This window comes from Sceloporus undulatus, chromosome 2, assembly GCF_019175285.1.
Source record: "Sceloporus undulatus isolate JIND9_A2432 ecotype Alabama chromosome 2, SceUnd_v1.1, whole genome shotgun sequence".
Classification (NCBI taxonomy): domain Eukaryota; kingdom Metazoa; phylum Chordata; class Lepidosauria; order Squamata; family Phrynosomatidae; genus Sceloporus; species Sceloporus undulatus.
Genome location: NC_056523.1, coordinates 312,652,868 through 312,678,534, shown reverse-complemented (window position 1 = coordinate 312,678,534; position 25,667 = coordinate 312,652,868). Strand labels below are relative to the sequence as shown.

Here is a 25,667-nt window from a genome sequence, read left to right as displayed (position 1 = left end):
CTCTGATTGCCTTCAAATTGGATGCAATCCTACTTCCACTTTCTTGGGAGCAGCATGTTTTTTACTCAACGGCTTCTTGGTAAGTAGAAATAGGATTGTTGCATTCAGATGTTTAGACCAGAGGAGGGAAGTATGTGCCTTCCCAGTTGATGGTGGACTGCAAGGCTTATCAGCTCTAGCCAGCATAGCCAATAGGGAGGGATGATGGGATCTGTAGTCCAACAAAATTTGGAGGACCACACATTCCCATTCCCATTCAAGATTCAAACCTTTAAACTCTGCTCTTAGTCCATATCAACAGGAATTCAAGCTTGGTCATTTTAAAAAGAAACTTGCTTCCAGGCACTTTTGTCTCATGCTTCCCATCAAATAATGCCTTTTCATAAACTTGGATCTGTTCTCATTACCCACAAGATGGGATAAAATTAGTCTTGTTTTTCCAATGTTTGGGAGGCAGCTTGGAAAAAAAATCCACCCTGTTTTTGGAAATCCTCCCAGATTTTTTTACAGATGACTAGTAAATATTTCAGGCTTTTCAAACATTTTCATGATCCAGGGATTAAAGATCATCAGCTTTAATTAAGCCCATAATAACCTCCCACTTACAATTAAGGGGGGGGGGACACTAGACTTCTTTCCTTGCAGTGGGAACTGAAAAGAGAGTTAAAAAGAAAGAAGCATCAGGATCTGTATTATCTGTAGGAAATGGCCCATATTTTATACCAAGAGGTCAAAAAACTAACTGTCTTGGATTAGAACTCTTAGAATGTCCCAATTTGCATGGCCCCAGCATGGCTGGGGATTCTGGTAAAGTGTAGTCCACACATAACCTTTAAAAGCTTTGGTTATAACCTATTTCTCACACTGTTCAGAAATAGCAATATGCCATATTTTAAAATGCTTAACAAATAAACAAATATGTGAATATCCCACACCATTTTATATACAGGGAGGTTCCACTTTAGTAAGGAGATAAGCATAGTACATTTGCCTGTTAAAAGATCTCAAAAATCATTTTCTCTCTCTGCAAAGATCTTCACCTATTTTTTAATTTATCTGTTCTGTAACGTTACATGTGAAAATCCTACACCATGCTTGGGTACATAGTGAAGGTACTATAGCACCTTTTGCTGAATACCAACTTTGTGCAGATTCTGCTGAATATTGACATTAGTGGATGGTGTATCTCATAAGATGCCTGCTTACTGGAGAATTCACTGTGGCTGTTTTCACTATCCATGTGAATAAAAGAGGTACATTGATGACAAATATTTGCCACCATCCAAGAATGTGCAACTGCATGGCTGGAAATCTGTTAGCTAGTCTCAATGCAGTAAATCCACTGAACCAACCGTTATCACATTATCTAGTGAGTTAACATGCAGGTACATCCAGTAGATTCAGTGGCTCTACTCATGACCATGGGTGCATCTACACTGTGGAAATAATGCAGTTTGACACCACTTGGAATCCTGGGATTTGCAGTCTTACAGGGTCTTTAGCCTCTTCTGCCAAAGAGTGCTGGTCACAGGATTACATAGAATGGAGCCCCAGGATTATATAGGAAGGAGCTATGACAGTTACATTACTTGTAGATGCACCCTAAAATAGAATTTAGGCCTATGAGAAACAGTTAACACTTGTAGAACTCTGCATATGCAACCATGAACTGAATATGTCTACTATGCAATAGCTTAAAAAGTGCAACCATGTACACGAGGGAATGTACACAGATGTATGGCACCAACAGAGCCAGCATGGTGTAGTGATTTGACTATTGTGTTAGGACTTTGGGAGACCAGGATTCAAATCTCTGCTCAACTGGAAATCCACTGGGGAATCTTGGTCAGTTTGCATTCTCTCGCTTTCAGAGAAAGGCAATGGAAAATCCGCTCTGAACAAATCTTGCCACATAAAACCTGTGGTAGGTTCAACACAAGTCTGAAATTACTTGAAGGGACACAACAAGACACTAAAAGAGTTCCAACCATGGTGCACTTCACTGAGAGAAACCAACAAAAGGCACTACAAAAGAACAAGCACCTCTAAAGTTAATAGTTTTACTAGGCATATGCTTTCAATATATTATATCATGTAAAATTTGCCGGTCTTTAGGATACCACAACATTTTTGGTTTTGCAAATGGGCTACCCTGGAAACTGAGAGAAAAATGATTGTGTAGTGGTAGGGACATAGTTGTATGTGCTGTTTGCCTTCAAGATGTTTCTGACTTATGGTGACCCTAAGGCTCACCTATCATAGGGGTTTCTTGACAAGTTTCTTTAGAAGAGGTTTGCCATTGCCATCCTCTGAGGCTGGGAGAGTGTTACTTGCCCAAGGTCAACCAGTGGGTTTTCATGCCAAGCTGGGATTCAAACCCTACTCTCCAGATTCATCGTCAAATGCCCAAACCTTAAAAAAGTCCCTTTGCTTCACTATCACTTGTTCGTCTTTAGCTGACCTTCTGGAATGGTAGGAAATTCCCAGAAAGCCTTAAGGAAAGGAAAGCCTATTAAACTACTTTAATTCAGTTAGTGTGGACCTATGTAGCTTTAGCTTAAGGGGAGAGACAACATCAGATTTAAAAAAAAGGAAAGAAAAGAAGGAATATGTGTCCCATATGTGAGGCTATATCCACACAGTGATCTTACCCATTTATTCAACCAAGTGCTAACAACACTGCCATGTTGCAGAATGAAGCAGACAGTTCAGATGGTAGATACTAGTGGGCTGGCAAATGGGTGTTGGAGTACAGAACTATATGCCACTGCTTAAGGTGGTGGGGTAACCAGTGTCAACCCTGATGTAAAACTGTCACCTCTTACCCAGCACAGAGACACAGATTTTTTAATCTTTCACATTTTGTTCCCCTTATTCTCTTTCTTTTCTCATCTGCTGTACCAAGGTGGCCTCCTTGTGCCTTGCACAGCTAGCAAGGAAGGGAATAGGGAGAGGAACTGGCGACCAAATGTGGCAGAGGACAACAACTTTTAAAAGTTACTTTTACAAATATAGCTGGCTGGGGTTGTCGTCCAAAAGGAAGGGGAAAAAGGGAAATTTGATCACAAATTTGGCTTCCCTTCAGCTTCATCAAAGTGAAAGGTCCATGTATTGTATGAAAGATGGCAGCATTCATGTTCATATCCACAATGGCAGCTGGTGTCATGATGTCCATGTCATTGCAGCAGTGAATCGGTTTCAGATTTTAGCCTGAACATTAAAGGAACTATCCAAAGTGATAAACTGTATACCCCAAATAGGTTCACCATTGTAGTTGTTTGACGTTGTGTGCCTTCAAGTTGTTTCAGAGTTATGGCAAAGCTAAGACTACCCTATTATGGGGTGTTCTTGGCAAGTTTCTTTAAAGGGGATTTGCCTCTGAGGCTGAGAGAGTGTGATTTGCCCAAGGTCACCCAGTGAGTTTCATGACTCAGCGGGGATTTGAAACCTGGTCTCCAAAGTCCTTGTCCACCATAACTTCTTTAAAATGAATATCTAAAACCTTCAGCTTATCCGCTGCCCTGAAGACATGGAAATCTCCATCAACAAGGAAAGAGACATTTTGCACAGCTTCAGAAGGTTACTTTTTGGACATGTTGGTTGGGGTTATCTAGGGCTGCATATATAATGCAGTTTGACACTGCTTTAACTGCCATGGCTCCATGCTATATAATCCTGAGATCCATAGTTTGTTGTGGCACCAGAATTCTCTGAGAGAGAAGGCTAAATATCTCACAAAACTGCAAATCCCAGAATTCCATAGCAGTGAGCCATAGCTCTTCAAAAGATGTCAAAGTGCATTATTTCTGCAGTGCAGATGCAGCCCAGGGAGTTACAGGCCAAAACAGTATCTTGTTTGAGCTCTGCCTGCAGGTAGTAAGAGAATCCTTACTATTGCTAACAACTAGTGTAAGTGTGTGTGGGAAGGAGTTTCACAACGTCATGAGAGGATTAAAGCAGTAGCAGAACTGGCTCAAAATCAGAAATAAACGGATGAACAAGAAAATCACAAAAAAAGTTACCTATCTCAGGGGTTTGCTGAATGCAGGGGTGCCATTTTGCTGCAGATGGGAGAAAACATCCTCCACACCACTATCACCACCCTGGGTGCTTCAGACCACCCACAAATATTCCTAAAAATTGCTAACTGGCCATGTTAACGGCTCTATGAAGTGATTATTGTACTGAACAAATAAATGGGCTCATGTCCTAGGTAAGCATGCCAAAGGCACAAATCCATTCGCGATAAAAAATAAAGGAATGGCCGATTGACCTTTGGTAAGAACACTGCTAAAAGATACCGAGATTATAAAAAAAGAAAACAAAGAGAGGAAAGGCTATTATAATACATTCTTCTTGTTCTTGCTGTGTTCTTGTTTCTTTCTTACTAGAGTTGGAAATCATCATAGCTAAATTATCTTTAGAGGTGACCCAAATATACTGTATTGCATCCAAATCATTCTCTGTTAACTAATATATTAATGTTGGACGATAGACAATCGGTGGTGAGAACAATGATGATGATGATTAATGTAATTTATATTCCACTGTTTCATAAAGGAACTTTTTGTCATTTTTTTGCCGTGTAATCTCTAATATATTCTACAGAAAGAGTTGCAACTTTGCTGTGAATCTTCCTCATCCAACTTCCAAATCTTAAGTGATTTATTGAATTGAGTAACTAGATGGTGCTAGAAACAATTAATCAGATTTTAGTGTCTGGTTGTTCTGTAAGTTTTTCCCAAAGAGAGGAATACTTTGATACAGAATACTACCTGGAGGCAGGGGTATCATTAGGGGGATGCAGGAGGTACACACCACACCAAGTGCCATCTTAAGGGCTGTGTGTGACACCACTGCTCCCCAAATATCAGCCTTTGGGCAGAAACGGGCTTTGAAGTTTACCTGCATCCCTTTAAAATGCTGAAGAGACAGTATGATTTTTAAAAAAAGAAAGAAAGGAGAGGCCTGAGGAATTTTTTAAAAATTAAATTTGAATTTTAAAATTTTACAACAGTAAAATATTTATTCTTTTAAAATTTTCTTTAAAAGCATCAAATCTTACCAAACATTCACTTTAACTGCACGTAACTATGTACGTGTGAATATATTTGGACTTTGCATATGGTATTGTAATTTAAAGATACAATTTTAATTTTGCTAGTTGTTTATGTCACAACTATTGCCATTACATTCAGTGATATATGGGAATTACAATTTATGAGTAACATTAGCACAAAAAACAAAACAAAACCACTGTTAAGGATCCACTGTTGGGCGGTCAAATCGGGGGTTGACACCATGAGTTGCTACACAGGGTGATGCCACCCCTAGTGACGCCACTGCCTGGAAGGATGATCTCATTTATTTTACATTTCAAATATTCCCACCTGCCTCCAATAACCAGGAATTTAAAACACAATGGCTAAACAATGACTTTTGTTCACTAAACAATCATAGAAAAGTGAGTAGTGGTTTAAGAAATCACTAATTTCCATCCAAAGAGGTGGAGCTTTAAAAACATAGGCTGAGAAATAGATTAGCCATGCAATTCTCCATGGTATTCTGAGTTGAAAAGCATGCAAAAATAAACTGAACCAGTTGTTGCTGTGTTCCTTGAAGTCATTTCTGACTTATTGTGACCCTAAGGTGAAGACAGCAAGCACTGTATAGTGACTTCAGCATTGCACTACAACTCTGGAGACCAGAGTTTGATTCCCAGCTCAGCCATGAAACCCCAGCGGGTGACCTTATTTTTTGTGTTATTTGTTTTAAGGATTTATATCCCACTTTTCTCCCACAATGGGATTCAGGTCGAAAGCTCTCAGCCTAAAGGGAATGCAATGGCAAACCTCCTCTGAACAAATTTTGCCAGGAAAACCCTATGATAGGTTCACTTTAGGGTCACCATAAGTCAGAAATGACTTCAAGGCAGACAGCACGGGCACACACACAAGGTGAAGCTATCGCAGGGTTTTCCGACAGGATTTGTCCTTACCTTTCTCTGAGGCTAAGAGAGTTTGACTTGCCCAAGGTCACCCAGTGGGTTTCCATGGCTGAGCAGGGATTTGAACTCTGGTCAACATTCACACCACTACACCATGTTGGCTGTGAACACCAAAATTTCCAGCTATGTTTCTCCAGCTTCTCATGTCTGTCTTTCTGTCCTTCAGATCCCTGGCACTCTATCAGTAAGTATGACTCTAGAATTGGTTTAAACACACTACTTTGGTGCAAATGATTTTGCAGTTGACATGAGCTATCCCCCCCCCCCTTCTGCATATGCTAGAGGTAGGATGAGTGGGAAGAATGTGAGTCAGAATGTGAAACCAAACACTAATAATTAGAGAGATTATAGTTTGCAACTAAAAAATGGGAAGATAAGAAAACAAGATTAAGGAGGGGGGGAGAGAATCCATTTACACACTATTTAGCATGTGTGCAAGTCTGAAATTATCTGGGCAAAAGGAGAGAAAGAGAAGAGGAAAAGCCCTTAAACTGGATTAACAAGCAAAAATTACTTTTGATTGAGGTCTCCTAATGAAGGAAAGAAGGAGCAACAGAGGATAAACTGTCCAAGATTTCACAAAGTAGCTAGAACAAGAGGATAGAAGGTGGAAGAGAGAAGAAAACCTGTATTCTCACCTGAACTCTCACTTCAGGAAGGTTGACCTTCATCGCCAACTCCTCTCGACTGTAGACATCAGGGTAATGAGATTTCTCGAATGCTCGCTCCAGTTCGTGTAACTGGTAGGTGGTGAAGGTGGTCCGATTCCTCCGGTGCTTCTTCTTGGGCTGGTCTTCATCAGAAAGTTTGCTGTCGCTGTTGTTGCAAGTGGGTAATTCCGGGCTCAAGCAATCCTCTGAGCGTTTGGGACAGAAGGGATCTGAGAAGGAAGAAGGGACAGAAAAGGCTAAGTCCGTCAACTGGTGAGGTCAGAAGAATACATTGATTTTTGCAGGCCGACCCCAACACACTTAAGCACATTCCTCCTGATGTACAAGTCCCACTGGGGTTCACCATTCCCAAATTATCAATTTCCAGGTTGATTGGTAGGTTTTGGCTATTCCTTGATTTTGACATTCAGAGTTCTTTGCATGTAGAATTATGTTAGAAATAATTGTTCTTTCTCTTTTGGAGTGCACACTACTTTTTGAAATAAGAAAATAATACAGTATTAACCATTCAATAATCATACAGTAATCACCATTCATTAATCCTCATGCACCAAGATTATTTTGGAAAAAAGAAACGTGCATTGAGCACTGGCATGGAATAACTTTATTTTTGTCCCAATGCATTACGTTGGCTGGGACAAAAAGTACCACAGTGTCAAAAAATAATAGATTTGTTGGGACAGTTGTAGGGAGTTACTATTGGTTTATTTGTTTGTAAGAAAATTTATTTGTACTGAAAGCTGAGGCATTGTTTACAACTGTCCCGGTGACAATATCATAGAAAGCTACATTGTAGGTTTAGTTTTATGTGGATTATGCAATGTAATGTGAGTCTGGGGGATTAAAATTTCCCATCCTGTTGCAGGATGTTATACAGTAATGTGTATTTTTTTTCTTGCTTCCTTAAAAAATATTTCAAAATTAAATTCAAAATTCAAACAACAATATTGTTTCTTCTTCTATTATTACCAGCTTCTTCTTCTTCTTCTTCTTCTTCTTCTTCTTCTTCTTCTACTACTACTACTACTACTACTACTACTACTATTACTACAAATGGCAATCAAGTCGAACAGTTACAACCCCACTGATTTCACTGCCCCCCCTGCCAAAACTAAACTGTGGTCTTTGGGAAGAAGTAAGGTCTGCTGTATTCAATTAGCTTTATACCCAGCTAGAGCTGCAAAGATTAGCAATCTTCCATGTATATTCTATTCAAATCCAGGTGAATTTAGGCTAATTCTCACAAACAATTCAGCACAGCTTTACCCACAAACACCGACTGTATGGTGCAAAGTGATACAGTGTCATTTGAATGATCCTCCACTCCCCTGAATCACAATTTCTGCCACTATGCTCATCCTGACTGCTCCGGCAAAAGACTTGAGCGAGTGTCTCACTCAATTAGATCAAGGTTTGTTTGAACCAGTGCTTCCGCAGTAGCCCCCGACAGCTAACCAGATGCTTACCAGGAGGACATGATTCACATGACGCATGTGCAATATGGGCTGGCAAAAAAGCATTTGGCCCTTCATGGGACAAGCATGTGAACTGAGAGGGAACTATGATCCCAAAGCCTATGTTCTTGCAAAAGCTGTTCCTTTAAAATAAAAGGGCTTTATCCAATTGTTTGTCTCAACTAAGGTAAACTCAGTGAATCGATAGAATTGAAATAAATAATTTTAAAAGTACCATTGATTCCACGGATCTATTCTCATTGGAACTAAGCTATTAGATCTGGGCCAAAGGGCTCCAAGACTAACATATCAGTAGCCAAAGAAACAGGTTTGGAGAGGACAACTTTAAAGGCGGTGACCTTCCATCTTGGAAAGAGATTGCGTGACTTCAAGAAGGCTACCCTATGTGCACTCCAACCAGACATGGTTGTAAGAGGATTAAATGTGCATATTTGAATGTGATGCACTGGCGATCACTCCACACAAAAAACATTTTAGGTGAAAAAAGTAAATTTCAGTCAGGTAGTAGAAGAGGGGAGAGGAAACTTCCCACATTCTTATTTAAGCAGCCAATTAAAATTAAACCAGGTTGAAAGAAAGAGGTAGTGATCCACCAGTTTCTTATTACCAAGCAGATCCATGCATTTTACTGGATCCATTTGGGAGTAAGACACTTGTGAATGCCAATCCACGTGTGACAAACAAGACCAGATATCCACTATTGATATTAACAGGCACAGAGGTTACTTCAAAAATGGCAACATGTCCCCTTAGCTTCTCTTCATTGGATTTAAGTGTTCATTGAAATGATTAATATAATTGGCTTCTCCCCAACCCGCGAAAAAAAGTGTTTCAAATGAGACTCCCTACTGGAATGTGATCCAAACTCACATATTTCAGAACAGTCTCCAATTTGACAATGTTGTGAATGATACTTATATCACAGTGACAAGCAGATCCTATGTAGGTTCAATTCAGAGCGCTATTGAATTTTGTAACTTTTAAACTTTTTAAAATTAATGTTTTTGTTAGACTTTTAAAGAATTATTGCAAGGCACCTTGGATCCCATTTTGGGCAGGAGATATACGTACAATAAATGAATAAATAATTCTGTGGGACTTACTCCCAAGTAAAACTGGTATAACATAGTGGTTTGGATATTGGATTAGGACTCCAGGAGACCAGTGCTCAAATCCTTGCTTAACTTTGGAAACCCATTCAATATGATCTTGGGCAAGTCACACTCTCTTAGCCTTAAGGAAGTGCTAGAATGGCCTTCTGCGAATAAATCTTGCCAAGAAAACATGATAGGTCTGAGATGACTTACAATACAATAACTGCTTCAAAGTTAAGTGGGTAAAGAACTGTGTCCTTCATGTGTTTGCTGTCACAGCTAGCTAGCTAGCTTGCTTCCTTTTTTAAATTACTCCAAATACCAGACTCCAAAGGTTTGTAATTCTTTTCCCTTTCATTTTAAAAAGAGTGAACAATAGAAAGAAATTGGAGTTTTTGTGGCCATGTCCAGTGTGTTCAACAAAGGCTCCAGTTTTTTAATTCCCCCCTTTTTCATCTGTAATTCTGCTTTTGACTTAAGAGGATGAGGTGCGTCTTAAGCACTTCAAGATTTCCAGTATTAACACGTACTTGAAACTTACTTCTTTCACTAATTTTAGTGATGCTAAGTGAAAAAAGAGTCCATGAAAAGATTTTTTTTAAAATGGCATTAGCTACTGGAACTTGTTACAAAACCAACAAAGCTTAGAAAAAAGTAAAGTTTCAAAGAGATTGCAATTTGCTGTGATAAGACATGAGGAAGCAGAGGAGGGTGTTTGCAACATTTCATGGGCTACAGTGCACCCAGTCCCATTTTATCTTAAAAGCTAAGTAAGATCAGGCTGGGTTATTATTTGGATAGGGTCCTACCAAAGGAAACCAGGTGTTGTGGGTTTTATTTCACAGGAAAGCAATGGCAAAACACCTTGCTTAAGAAATTAATGGACTCTGTAAATCAGCACCATAAGGAATACTCAGAGATGGTTTGTCATTACTTTTCTCTGAAATAAAGCCTACTGCACACTGAAATAAGATGCTGGAAGATCAGGGTTTGAATCCTGGTTCAGCCATGGGAACCCACTGGGGCAAGTCACACTCTCTCAGCCTCAGAGGATGGTAAAAGCAATTCCCGCTGAAGAAACTTGCCAAGAAAACTCCATGTTAAAGTCAGCCTAAGTCGGAAATGACTTGAAGGCACACAACAACAACAAAAACATCTGAAGACAGGCACACACAAACCTTTTGTGGATTCTGTTATTGTTGCTGTGTGCCGTCAAGTCATTTCTGACTCTTGGCGACCATAAGGCAAACTTGTCATGGGATTTTCTTGGCAAGATTTGTTCAGAGGAGGTTTGCCATTGCCTTCCTCTGAGGCTGAGAGCATGTGAATTGCCCAAGGTCACCCAATGGGTTTCATGGCCGAGCTGGGAATTGAACCCTGGTCTCTATAGAGTTGTAGTCCAACACTCAAACCCCTATGCCAAGATGGCTCTACAGCCCACTTTTTCACATGTCTCCAAAGACAGTGGTCCACAAAAGTATGTGCTGAAAGAAATGGATTGGGTTTTAAGGGTTCCTCAAGACTCCTTCTGGGGAAAAAAACAACTGCAAAACAAACAAGCATTTTGGGATACCTTTAGTACTGAAAGTATGTGACTCCTTCTAGATGGAAGCAAAGGAAATATCCTCCTTTCCTTGGTTCTACCAACATTTATAGCTGAATTTCAAATTCCTGGACCCCCAGCCTGGTGTATTGGTTTGAGTGTCGGACTACAACTCTGGAGACCAGGGTTCAAATCCTCACTCAGCCATAGAAATCCACTGGGTGAGTCACACACTCTCAACCCCAGAAAACCCCATGATAGATTTGCCTTCAGATTGCCATAAATTGGGAACAACTTGAAGGCACACCACAATAACAAATACGTTAGGAATAAATGCATTGACCAAGCCAGTCAGAAGGACACAAGGTGACCAGACAGCCTCCATTTTTCCAGGACTTGTACTCCATTTCAACCTTTTCTGACCAGAAGGAATTTCAAAATGTCCTCCATTTGGAGCATGACTAAGAAGTATGAAATATGTTAGCATGTAAGAAGTATGTTAATATGTACTGATATGTATTATATTTAATTATTTTTTGTAGAATGTATGCCATAGGCAGGTTTATTTTATCTATTTTAATTGATTGTATGTACAGCGCTGTGTAAATTTACAGCGCTATATAAATAAAGCTTAATAAAAATAATAATAATAAGATATTTCTTTTCTTTGGACATGTTCTCCTTTTTTCCTTGAATGCCTTATATTTTGCAGTGCCTTGTCCTACTTGGCTCTTGATTCTGGTGATCAGAGTGCAAATCCCCTCTCAGCCATAGAAACCCACTGGGTGACCATGGGCGAGTCACACATTCTCAGCCGCTAAAAACCCCATGATAGGTTTGTCTTAAGGTCGCCATGAGTCACCCACAGGGTCACCATGAGTCGAGATGGACTGGAAGGCAGTTAACAACAGCCACAAGGAACACCATAAGTCGGGAAGGGCTTGAAGGCACACAACAACAACAAATATTGGGGCAATAAATGCACTGACCACGCCAGTCAGGAGGAGGGTGTCCAGAGAAGGGTGATCAAAATGGTGAAGGCTCTGGAAACCATGCCATATGAGGAGAGACTTAGGGAGTGGGGTATGTTTAGTCTGGAGAAGAGAAGGTTAAGAGGTGATATGATAGCCCTGTTTAAGTATTTGAAGGGGTGTCAGATTGTGGAGGGAGCAAGCTTGTTTTCTACTGCTCCAGAGAACAGTTGCAAACTAAAGCAAATGGGATTCTACCTCAACATTAAGAAGACCCTTCTGACAGTAAGAGCTGTTTGACAGTGGAACACTCAGAAAGTGGTGAAGTCTCTTTTTTTGGAGGTCTTTAAACAGAGGCTGGATGGCCATCTTTCATGGGTGCTTTGAATATGTGTTCCTGAATGGTAGCAGGTTGTTTTGGACCACTGTGGTAATAAATGCACTGACCAGGCCAGTCTGGAGGACACAGGGTGACCAGACATCTTCCTTTTTCCCCAGGACAGGTCCTACATTTCAAGCTTCTGTCCAGCTTTAAGAACCATGAACTGACGTTTCTGCGAGGGTTTGTAGCTTCTGTTATGTCCTCATTTTCTTCCATCAATCTCCTACACCTTGTGGTGGCTTGGCGGTGAGGACATCTGGTCACCTTGGGAGGACAGGACCCAGACAAGAGGGCCAGCTAGCTTTGGAGATCTTCAGATCCCCTCATCCCTGGGGTGAGGTGGGCCCAAGGTCTCCTGGAAGAAGGAGACCCCGCCACCAGGTAGGGATGGAGGTGGTCCCTATCAGTGGTGTCACTAGGGTTGGTCAATGGTCATCTGGGGTGGCAACTCATGGTGTCACCCGCCCCACTGACCTCCTCCCGTACCCCACCATACAGAATCCTTAGTAATCTTTTTTGTACTAATGTTACTCATAAATCATAATTCCCATCTATCACTGAATGTAATGGTAAAACCTGTGACATAAACAACTAGCCCAATTAAAATTGTACTGTACATTTAAATGATGCTATCATACGCATGGCCTACGTGTATTTGTATATACATACTTTCGTGTGTTTAGAGTGAACAGCTGGTTAAATGTGATGTTTTTATAGATTTTTTTTTAAAAAGTAATAATTAAAAAAATAATTTTAATTTTAAAAAAACCCCTTAAACCTGGGTCCTCTCCTTTTCCCCACAATGAGCCTCAACCCTCTCACACCATCGCTCCAGCGTTTTAATGGGAGACAGGCAAGTGCCACAGACTGTTTCTGCCCAGAGGCAGATGTTTAAGGAGAAACGGGGTCCCCTCACTGCTGTGGGGTTTACTTTAAGTGCATGAAAAGTCTTCACTTATAGTGCATGAGAAAAGTGTTCACTTTAAATGCATGAAAAATATTTGCTTTGAGCACATGAAAAGTGTTCACATTAAGCGCACAAAAAGTGTTAACGTACATGAAAAGTGTTCACCTTAAGGACTTGAAAAGTGCTCACTTTAAGCATATGCAAAGTCTTCACTTTGAGTGCATGTAAAGTGTTCATTTTAAGGGCATGAAAAGTGTTCACTTTAAAGGGTTCACTTTAAGCAAAGGAAAAGTGTTCATGTATGTGAAATATCTTCACCTTAAGTGCATGCAAAGAAGTGTTCACTTTAAGCACATGAAAAGAGTTCATGTACATTTAAAGTCTTCACTTTCAGTGCATGAAAAGTGGTCACTTTAAGTACATGCAATGTATTCACTTTAAGCATATAAAAGTATTCACTTTAAGTTAATGAAAAGTCTTAACTTTAAGTGCATGAAAAGTCCTAAGCGCACTTCAAGCACATGAAAAGTGCTCGCTTTAAAGGGTTCACTTTAAGCAAATGAAAAGTGTTCACAGATATGAAAAGTGTTCACTTTAACCACATAAAGAAGTGTTCACTTTAGGTGCATGAAAAGTCTTAACTTTAAGTGCATGAAAAGTGTTCTCTTTAAAGGGTTCACTTTAAGCAAATGAAAGTGATCACTTCAAGTGCATAAAAGTTTTTGCTTTAAAAGGTTGACTTTAAGGACATGAAAAGTGTTTATGTATGTGAAAAGTCTTCACCTTAAGTGCATGAAAAGAAGTGTTCACTTTAAGTGCATGAAAAGTGTTCATGTACATGAAAAGTCTTCACTACAGGTGCATGAAAGGTATTCACTCTGAGTGCATGCAAAGTCTTTGCTTTCAGTGCATAAAAAGTGTTCACTTTCAAGGGTTCACTTTGAGTGCATGAAAAGTCTTCACTACGTCTGTGAAAAGTGTTTGCTTTAAGGGGTTCGGTTTAAGCAAATGAGAAGTGTCCATGTGCTTGAAAAGCGTCCATTTCATTTTGGGTGCATGAAAAATGCCCACTTGAAGCGCATGGAAAGTGTTCATGTCCATACCAAGTGTTCCCTTCCAGGGCATGGAAAGCGCTCCCTTGAAGCGCATGAGAAGCCTTCCCTTTCGGCGCATGAAGTAGTGTCCCAAGTAGCGCATGATGCCAAGTGCATCGAAGGAAGGCTTCCCTCTCAGCGCCTGGAAAGGGCTTCCTTTCCGGGCAGGAGTTCTCTCTCTCTCTCTCTCACCTCGGAAGGGCTGCTGGGGCCCCTGTCTTTGGGGGGAAGCCTTCCTCCTCCTCCTCCTCCTCATGCGGCAGCTGCTCTCCCCCGGCGACGGCGCTCCTCTTCTCCTTCCCCGCCGGCGGCGGCGGCGGCGGCGCTGCCTCTTGCTGCTGCTGCTGCTGCCCCTCTTCCTCCTCCGGGGGGCTGTGGAAGGGGCCCAGCAGCGGGTCCTCCTTGGTAAATCCCAGGATGGCCTCGATGCTGTGCAGCCTCGACGCCGGGGCTCCCCCTCCTGCTCCTGCTGCTGCTCCCGCGGGGCTCCGGAGCAAGTGGTCCCCCCCAGGGAGAAGCCCCCCGCGCCCCCTCCGTCGGAGGCCTATGCTGCTGCCAGGGAGCCTGGTGCAGGTGCATGGAGGCGGCCTTCGCGCCCCGGGACCCCGGCCCCGAGCTCCGCGGCACCGCGCCTCCCCGCAGCCCTCTCCGCCGCTCTCGGACAGAAGGCAAGGCGGCAGCAGCCCCTCGAAGGAACCTCCCTCCCTCTCCCTCTCCTCCTCCTCTTCTTCTTCTTCTTTCTTCCTCCTTCTTCTTCTTCTCCTCTTCTCTCTCCCCCCTCCTTTTCTTCTCCTCCTCCCCCTCCTTCCTGCCTCTCTCTCCTTTTCCTTCTTCTCCCCTCTCTCCTCTCCTCCTCTCCTCTTCTTCCTCCTTTATTTCCCTCCTTCCACCCCTCCTCCGCCTCCTCCCTTCCTCCTCCTCCCGCCTTCCTTCTTCCTCCCTGCTCTCCTCCCCTATCCCTGTTCCTTCTTGTTCTTCCGCTTCTTCCCTTTTCTACTAGCCTTCTTCTATTCCTCCCCCTCTCCCTCCTTCTCTTGGCCTGGCCCCGGAGGCTCCTCTGCCCCAGGCAGCCCAAGGAGGCCAAGGAGGCCAGCCAGGGGCCGCCCGCCCCGTCGGGCCCCTGCTTCTCCTCCTCCTTGCTGGCTGCTGCTGGGTCCCTGGGCTCCTCCGGAAGAGCAGGGCCTCCTCCCTTCCCCTCCATTCGCCCCCCCGCGCCAGGGGGATGCTTCTCGGGGGCTAGTTTCGGGCTGTGCTTCGGGGACCCTCCCTCTCCCCAGGAAGCGGCTTCCGGACGTTTCCAACCTTCGACATCGCCCCCAAACACCCCCCAAAACACTCTGGATGCCTCCGGCCCTGAAAGCCTTCGCTTCATCTCTCTTTTGGGATGTTCCGGCCTTCAAAGAATTACAAATAAACTACTACCACAATCATCATCATCATCAATTATTATTATTATTATTATTATTATTTGACTATTCTTGCCTTAATCCCGAGTCGGGGTCCCTGTCTATGTTTCTAATTGTACCATTTCCTAAATAAGCCGCCCTGGGCCCCAGTTTTGGCCCCAGAAACAACAACAACAGCAACAACAACAACAACAACGAGATTCATTTATTTAGGCGCCCTGAGAGACAGCCCTTGGCCGCCTGAGCTCTCTCTCTCTCCTCGGCTTCAGTCTCCTTCCTGAGGTGCCTTTGGGAGACCGAGGCCGAGGGAAGAAGCTCCTGCTGCCAAGGTCTTTCCTCCAGTGAAGTCTCAAAGGGGCTGCGAGAGCTCTCTGGGCACTGAGCCTACAGACTAACACGGCCATGTCTTTGAATGCCTTTATTCCGGGGTAATACCCCTTCATAAATGAAGCCACAGAGAATCCGTTCCCTGAAAGGAAGCCTCGGGGGTCTTCATGGGTTTCCTTTTATCCTTTTAAACCCCGTCAAACAAATCCGCTCAGATGGAGAAATAATAATAATAATAATAATAATAATAATAATAATAATAATAATAATAAAGGTTTGACTTCCGAAAAGGGCAGAAGGCAAGCGATGGGGCTCCGATTTTGATGGATGCCTGACCCATCCCTTCCTGAAGGCTACAAATTCTATTTGGTTATAGATTACAGTATATAGATTATAGATTATAGATTACAGATGCGTTTTAGAAAGGGCGGGTTCCAGAAAGCAACTGGGAGGAAAGGAGGGGGAAGAAGGGAAGGAGAAGGTGGGAACCGGTGCTAGAAATCCCAAGAGCTGGGTCTCCCTTCAGCCCAAAGACTCGGAATCTGACAGCTGTCAAGCGAAAGGAGGGCTTTGTCGGAAGAAGGAGTCTAAACAGACCAGGCTCGGTCCCGAATCTGAAGCGGATCTAAAGTTTAACTCCTCTCTTCCCAGTTACTTTCTGAAACCAGCACTTTTAAAAATAAAATGTAAAATATTAAAATATTACATTAAAATTTTAAATATAATATTTAATACTATAATATATATAATGTAATATATAATATATATAATATAATATTTAATACTATAATACATAATATTATATAAAACAATATTATACAATATTACAATATTATATATATTGTATAATATCGCATTACATACTCTATTATATATATATATAAACCTTTATTATTATCATCATTGTTAATAAAGACGGGTTATTAATTGTTACTATTTTCAGGTATTATTATTATTATTATTAACAATAAAATAACAAAATTATAAATTATATATATATATATTTATATATATTACAATGTTATACAATATTATATCTGTTATACAACATTACAATACTATATATATATATATATATAATATTGTAATATATATAATATATATTACAATGTTATACAATATTATATATTATACAATATTACAATTATATATATATATATATATATATACATATATCTTGAGTGAGAGAGAGAGAGTACTGTGTGATATATAGTATAAAACATACAAACTTCTGGGATCCTGTTTCTATTTTATTTCTTGGAGGAGGGGAATGGGATAGGAATAAATTCAAGAGTCTGCACTGCAGAGATCACCTGGGATGGCGAGGGATCATCATCTTGGAGGGCCTTTGGGTCAGACCAGGCTGCATCCACGCTCTCTCCCATCTGACACCCCTTTGAACTGCCCTGGCTCAGTGCTGTGGAATTCTGGGAACTGGGGTTTCTGCAATTGCCTTGGGCCCTCCTTGAAGTGGGGGATCCCTCTGCAGTGAGGATGCTTGGAAGCCTTCTGGGATATATTTTTATCCCGCCTTTCTCCTAAGTTGGGACCCAAGGCTGCTTACAACGTGTGTGTGTGTGTGTGTGTGTGTGTGTGTGTTGTAAGCCGCCTTGGGTCCCAACTTGGGAGAAAGGCGGGATAAAAATAATATATGAAAATCCTATTAAGAATGTAACGCCTTAATCAGCAGCCAAGGCATTAATCGATTGGCTGCACCAATTAACCATTCCTCCTTGTCATGCCTGTATCATCATCATTATTATTATTATTTATAAAGACTTGTTATTAATTGTTACTACTTTCAGGTATTATTATTATTATTTTAATATTATAAGTATAAATATTATTTATAAGGGCTGGTTATTAATTATTATTACTTTCAGATATTATTATTATTATTATTATTATTATTACAACTATTTTAATATTATTATATATATTATAAATATTATTTATAAGGGCTGGTTGTTAACTATTGTTATTTTCAGGTAAATTTTTATGTACCTTGAGATATGTTTTTATCATTTGTATGTTATACAATTACATTAATTTTATATTATTTTAACTAGATGATTTTAATTGCTTTAAAATTTTTATTGTAATGTTTCAATAAGGTTGTATTGTGAGCCACCTTGGGTCCCTTTTGGGGGAAAGGCAGCACAGAAGTGAAATAAATAAATAAATAAATAAATAAATAATATTATTGTAAATATAAATATAAATATTATTTATAAGGGCTGGTTATTATTATTACTTACAGGTAACTACAACAATTTAATATTATAAGGGTGGGTTATTAAACAACAGCAACAATTTCTTACCTGCCTCCCTCCATGGATCGAGGAAGAAGAGGTTGCTGCCCAGGAAATTCCCTTTTACCAGCCTCCTAACTCCTGGGTTTGTCTGCACACTCTGTGCATGCTCAGAATCACTGGTGCTACCTTGCTCTTGTTGTTGTTGCGTGCCTTCTAACCATTTCTGACTTATAGCAACCCTAAGGGAACCTATCATGGGGTTTTCTTTGCAAGAGTTGTTCAGAAGAGGTTTGCCATTGCCTTCCCCTGAGGCTGAGAGAGTGTGACTTGCTCAAGGTCACCCAGTGGGTTCCATTGCTGAGCTGGGAATCAAACTGGTGTTGCCGGATTTTCAAAACAGCAATAAGGGCCAATCAAAATGCATGACAATAAGGAACTTATTGTGTCCCTTCAAGTTGTTTCTGACTTACAATGACTATTGTTGGGTATTCTTGGCAGGATTTGTTCAGCCTTTGCCTCTGAGGCTGAGAGAGTGTGACTTGCCCAAAGGCACCCAGTGAGTTTCCATGGCTGAAATAGGGATTTGAACCCTGGCCTCCAGAGGCATAGTCCAATGCTTAAACCACTACATCATGCTGGCTCTAATAAGAAGACACCTATTAAGACGTTTGTCTTCTGCTTACATATCAAATGGTATTTCATTTCAGTGGAAATACCCTATAAAATCAACATACTGTTTGCAGTATTCATAAATTACACAATGCACCCCTATCTGTCTGTATGAAAGACCATCACTCCAAAACATGGAACTTTTTGGCCTCTCATCCAGTCTATATAAAAGGAAGAACTTTCCAACCCTTAAATAGGGGACATTCCTTATAGTAAGGGACACCTGCCAGTCATATAAGGGACAAGCTTTCTGGTCCTCAAATAAAGGATATCACTTAAATAGGAAACACCTGGCAATCTTGTCGAGAGTTACTTTCTGCCTCTGTATGCAAAGGGATCTTGGAGCATCTTTGAGACTCAGGTTGCATTTGCATTGCTGCGATAATCCAGGTGACACCATTTTAACTCAAGTGGTATGGAATTCTGGGAACTGTAGTTTTGTGAGACATTTTGCCTTTTCTATCAGAGAGCTCTGGTGCCACGGCAAATTACAGTTGCCAGCGTTACACAACATTGAGCCATGGCAGATAAAGTGGTCTCAAAGTGGATTATTTCTGCAGTGTGGATGCAGCCTAACTGAAATAAAGAAGCTGGCAACATAAGCTTTCCTAGGTCCAAAACACACTGCAGAAATAATCCAGTTTGAGACTGCTTTAACTGCCCTGGCTCAATGCTAGGCAATTCTGGGAACTGCAGTTTTGTGAGACACTTAGCCTTCTCTGTCAGAGAGCTCTTGTGCCACAATAAACCACAATTCCCAGGATTCCCTAGCACTGAGCCAGAGCAGCCAAAGCAGTGTCAAACTGGATTATTTCTGCAGTTTGTTTTGGATCAAGTCTCAAAGATGCTACAAGTTTCCTTTCCAGACTGATTTCCAAGAGTAACGCATCTATGTCTTTGATAGTTGCATCTGAAATGGGACTGAGGTTTAAATCCAACAGTATGACATTGGTTCCAGCTGAATCTAAACATATACGTACCACTAGATACCAAAGTCAGAATCATCCATGCCATCATATTTCTCATTTCTATGTATGTATATGAAAGCCAGACAGTGAAGAAAGGTGACAGGATGAAGATCAATGCATTTGAAAAGTGGTCCTGGAGAGAAGTTCTAGGGATACCATGGACTGCAAAAAGGACAAAATGATGAATGAAGAGAAAAACCCATCCCAAACTCTCACTAGAAACCAAAATGCCTAAACTGAGGCTGTCCTGCGCTAGACATGAGATGACAAGGCTCCCTGGAAAAGACAATTAAGATCTTCAAAGTGAAAATAATGGCAGATGGAGTCATTCAATCAAAGATGCTTATGGCCCTGAGTTTGTAAGACCTGAGCTGATGCATGGAGCTCTTGGCGGTCACTCATTGATAGTGTCTTCTTAAGATGAAGTCAGTTTGATGACAAATAACAACCACCAGCAGAATATTCTTGGAGAGCTGGCATCTACATTATAGAAACCATGCAATCTGACACCACTTTAAATGCCTTAGTGCCAACCTATTGAATCTTGGGGTTTCTAGCTTTACAAAGTCTTTAACCTTTTCTGCCAAAGAGTGCTGGTGCCTCACAAAAGGATTCTGTAGGATGGAGCCATGGTAGCTAAAGCGGTGTCAAGCGGCATTGTTTCTACAATGTGGATGTATCCTATGTTTATCACACGAAGGTTTATCCCGTGAATATCTTGGGAAAATAGCATAATTACAGAAAACGTTTTCACACGATGTCGCACAAAACCTGCCATTAAGGTGGTCACAAAGTAGCATTAACACACACTGTTTTACTTTCAGAATTTCACTGTGACAATGCATTCCCAATATAATTTTATTTGCACAATTGCATGCAATAATCATTTGTGCAATTACTCACCATTTTCGCTTTATTTGCCAGATGCTTTATATGCGCTTTAATCTTTCTTTAATGTCAAAATTAGCCCCAGTGTGATAAACTGGTAAGTGAGAAGGAACAATCCATTCATTTCCCCTTGATCTGGAAACAGCCCCTTTAGCTAAGGTTTCTGCCTTAATTTCCAAAGAGAAAAATATGCTGTGTGTTTGTTTGTCTGCTTGAACGACAAGCTGTGACCATTGCAGTTGGTCCATAATGGTACTTACTATGGGGTTTTCTTGGCAAGATTTGTTCAGAGGAGGTTTGCTATTGCCTTCCCCTGAGGCTGAGAGAGTGTGACTTGCCCAAAGTCACCCAGTGGGTTTTTACACGGTTGAGACAGGATTCAAACCCTGGTCTCTAGAGTCCTCCTAGTATAGCACTCCAACCACAACACCACAGTGGCAGATTATCTTGTGAAAAACCATGCCTGGCTATATTTCCCATCAGTGTTTGCCCACATGCTGCTAAGGGGCTTATAGTCTTTGTTTGCTGCCCTTAGTTATGCTCACCAGTTGTCCTGCACCCCTCCAATACCGCTAGACCCCTTTACTGTGAGCTGAGCCTAGGCTTTTATCACTGGAAGGAGACACATAAAGGAGCTGGTTGCCTTTGGAAGAGGGAGGGCAAGATGAACAAGGACATGCTGGGCCCAGCTTTTGTGCGCTCTGTAAATAGCAAGTCAGTAGCATTGTGGAGGCAACAGAAAACACTCAGGGGTCATTGTTCCCCTAAAAACTACAAGTGTCTTTCCGAGAAACTCCACTACTGACAGTGACGAAGCAAGGCAATGTTCCTAATTTCACATTTTCATAGCTCTGTTTTGTTTTGTGTGTGTTTTTAATTGCTCATTTCATCAATTGCATCCATGCAGAACTTTGAAATGTTACTTTTCTGGATTACAGCTCCCAGAATCGTCTAGCAGATATGGCCACAGATTATGCTCTCATAAGGGAGTGACAGTCTGAAAAAAAGTAACTCTCCCAAATTCTGCATCAAGAATACTTGATAGGGCTAAACAGAAGCATAGAACCTCAGTCTTGGATTATTTAGCTCCTCGGACCTAGCACATAATTTATAACAGCTAAAAATATTTTTTCTGGATTTTTAGCAGATTTTTTTAAAAAAAATTCCTACAGATATGGACTTGTTCCCCTCCCATACACACACAACCCCCCAATAAAAACTATGCACAAAAATGAGACCTATCAAACCTAACTCCTTTTCTCACTTGCTGCTCCATTTGTATGGTATCATCTTCCTCCAGCATTCGCTTACCTTGAAGTAAGGTTACACTAGTTCACTTTTTCTTCTTCTCCTTAACTTGAACTTCTTTTCTTATTTTGTAGTAAAAAAACTGACACCCTGTTCCCTTCCTCCTGTTTTAAAAACTGTTAAAATTTATATCACAGGAGGCAGGGATGGCTTCTCATTTCACTGTAGAAAATAGCTGGTGACCAGTAGAGTCTGCAACAAAATGTTGCAGCATGCAGTGGAATGTTGTTCCAGTCATTGCTTCTTCTACAACGACAAAGGCATGAAGGTGGTGTTACCCTCATATTATGTCTGTAGGCTTCCCATTGGTGATATAAGGGTAAGATTTAGAAGATAAGGATGTGATAAGGAAATCAAGAGAAAGGAATTAAGGTACTGAGCGAACAGAATACTGGACTAGTTGAGTTGAATCCAGCCTGGCTGTTCTTATAATCTTAGACAACTTCATTCTGCATGTTGAACCAGTGAACTCATGGTAGACAGAACCATTCTCAGTTCTCTTTGAAAGCAACATGGCAGGCAGAAATTCATCTTGTGCAGATGGAGTAAAGAAAACCAACTTCAGATCTCTGATCAGCCAAGAAGATGTCTGGGTGATTTAGGAAAGGCAGGTCATAAGTTTGCATTACTGGCAGCATCATAAGTCAGTGCGAAAAAACTAACTACAGCTCATCTAAGAAGCTTTACTCCTGTGCCTTCAACAGCAGCCTTGCATACAGGAAAATAATCAGGTAATGCTCTTCCTAGCATGGGAAAAAAAAGAAAAGAAATAAGGAACATTTCACTCGTTTTGTTTATTCTGGTTAAGCTGCTTTTATGAAGGAAACTTAGGAAGGAGAGAAAGACCTTTGAAAGGAGAGTTCCCAGTGACCAGGAGAAAAAACGCCTGATGTGCACTTATGCCTTTAATAATAATTTAATGTTTAAAAAATAAGCAGGTGAAGAGGACCTTCTTGGCAATAATGTTGGTTTCATTTCAATGCTGGGTCAAGATACGGTTTTTTAATCAAAGCATTTGGGCATGCATATAGTTTTCCAAAAACACTTTTTAAGCCCTTTTAAGCTGTTTAAACTTGTTTGAGCTGTTTAATATGTTTTATATTTTCAAATGTTTATATTGTCATACATGTTTGCTGCCCTAACATCTCCTGAGAACAGGTTGTGTCAAAAATATTTTAATAAATAATTCAGGAAGGAAGATTTTTTTCAAGCATGGAAATAACACATGAACCTCTGGCAGCTCAGGCACCTGCCAAAGATATAACTACATGTGTGCCTTAATGTAGTAGGTGCGTTCGTAGGCAGAACATTTGACAGAAAATTGGGTACCAGCGGCAGAAACATGGAAGGAACAAGGATAGCTTCCTACACCATGAAAAAGAAGAGCAGTTCAATATGTTTTAGAAAACTTTTTACCCAAAAGTAACAGCAAAGCACTTGCGAAATGAAACAACAATATGTATCAGGTTGTGGTTGTTGTTGCTGTTATGTAACAACAAGGTCAGTTAAGCCTTGCATAGGTATAATACTAATAACAAGGTCAGGTAAGCCTTGCATAGGTAAATATAAATATAAATATTTGCAGGCTTCTTCAAAAATGTATCCAGGGGCAACTTTTCATTGATTAGTCTCTGAAATGATTTTCATTTCAGTGGTCAAACATATAGATTTATGCTTTAAAAAAATATGCTGGGAGCAGCTAGTGACACAGGCTAATTGACTTTCCCCATTTCCTTCGGTTTTGCTCTTCATGCATGCAGTATGAGGGATTCTGGGATTAACTGTTGTTTATTGCCTGTTGTAGGCAGGTACACACTGCTACAGTAGGACTGGCTACAGCAAAATCCTATTCTTTTCCAGCTCAACCTTTAATATATTGCTTTCTGCAGATATGATGCTGCAACCTGACATTGAAAGTCTGTGTTGCTCTAGCCTTCTTTCACCATCCTTCCACTGATAATGCTGCTAAAAATCCAGCTAGACAGAGAATGAGGAGGGAATAAGGGGCCTAGGCAAGCCTAAAAAGATTTTGTAAAAATGAGCTTCTTTTTCAGAGGTTTTGTTAACTGAGCTGTACCGTTATATGTTTGGGTGCAAACTGAGCAAATGCCTCAAATTTTAAACTTTTTTTTTGCATATTTTAAAAAATGTTTACAAAGTGCAGAACCTTTGGAGCAAAATATATGGGTGACAGACTAATATTAAAGTTGCATACATTATTCTGCAGACTCTGTATACATGGAAGGCAGGAGGGATGGAATGAGAAGATAATTAAGGCAATTAAAAGGACAGGTTTAGAAGAGATTGCTTGCTTTAGAAGAGAGATAAACTAGAAGCTATGAAAGATAAGGAGCCTGCTGTCATACTGCAGAGATAAAGCAGTTTGACACTATTTTGACTTCCATGGCTCAGTTCTATGGAACATTAAGATTTTTAGTTTTGTGAGAAACTGAACCTTCCTTCTCAAAAAGCTCTGGTGCCCCATCAAACTACAAATCCCAAGATCTCATAGCATTGAGCTATGGAAGTTAAAATGGGATTAGACTGCTTTATTTCTGCATTGTGGCAGCAATTGGAGTTGCCATCAAGTAAGACACACACATCATGACAGGAGAGGATGACAGTCAAGGGAAGTAGTAGTACCAGTCTATTCTGAATTAGTCAGACTTCATCTGGCCTCCTTTTTATTGTATTTTCCTCTTATGCATATTTATGTTGAGTTTTTGAGGGAAGTAATAATGCCACTCTATTCTGCTTTGGTCAGGCCTCATCTGGGATACTGCATCCAGTTCTGGGTACCACAATTCAAAAAGCATGACCAGAGGAGGGTGACCACAATGGTGAAATGTATGAAAACCATGCCCTTTGAGGAGTGACTTAGGGAGCTGAGTATGTTTAGTCTTTCCTCTGTGGCGCCACCACTCAGAACTACCTCCGCTCCCTAACTTCTTTTCATTTAAAATGAAGAAATCAAGCCTTTATTGCACACGGTTTCATGCAAAATGTATCCACCGGTGTCCTTATAGCAAACAATTTCCATGCCAAGTGTGTGGCAGAGCTCAGAAGATGAGGAGCCGCTTACTACCTGGATCTTGTCACGTGGGAGTTGTGGCTGTTACTGTTGTTGGTGGTGTTACAGAAGGAGCAACACAACCTGGGATTTTCATTCTTCTTACAGCTAATAGGATCGCTGGAGCTCAGAGCAGTCATCCCATCAAGATAAACGTCTCGGGTGCCCACTTTTAAGCAATCTGAATTCAATTAGGCTAATTGGAAAACAAGTAAAGAAGGATTGCATTAATGTAGCTTTACTGTGTGAAACTCCAACCCCCTACCCTAATGGAGTGAGAGGGAAGAGAAGTGAAATTTACAAATCCATCACTGAAGTTAATTCGTAGAAGAGAAGGATGACTCAGTTTGGTTCTATTGTTGCTGCTGTTGTGTGCCTTCAAGTCATTTCCAACTTATGTCGATCCTAAGGTGAACCTATCACGAGGTTTTCTTGGCAAGATTTGTTCAGAGGAGATTTGCTTTTCGCTTCCTCTGAGGTTGAGAGAGTGTGATTCACCCAAGATCACCCAGTGGGTTTCTATGGCCAAATGGGGATTTGAACCCTGGTCTCCAAGACTGTTGTGCAACACTCAGACCACTACACCACACTAGCTTTCTGTTTGGTTCTTTAGTGTATGGTTATGATTCTTA

At 40.9% G+C, this 25,667-nt stretch overlaps 1 protein-coding gene across 1 annotated transcript in view; it reads right to left on the bottom strand.

The window, feature by feature from the left end:
• Positions 1 to 15,455, bottom strand: part of RAX (retina and anterior neural fold homeobox) — a 23,203-nt gene extending 7,748 nt beyond the window's left edge. Inside the window, exons 1-4 of the mRNA XM_042447847.1 lie at positions 15,447 to 15,455; positions 14,426 to 14,800; positions 14,337 to 14,391; positions 6,646 to 6,887 (exon numbers count right to left, since the gene is read on the bottom strand). Coding sequence (XP_042303781.1) covers positions 6,646 to 6,887; positions 14,337 to 14,391; positions 14,426 to 14,800; positions 15,447 to 15,455 — 681 coding nt within the window. The remainder of the gene's footprint in view (positions 1 to 6,645; positions 6,888 to 14,336; positions 14,392 to 14,425; positions 14,801 to 15,446) is intronic.
• Positions 15,456 to 25,667: the final 10,212 nt, after the last annotated feature.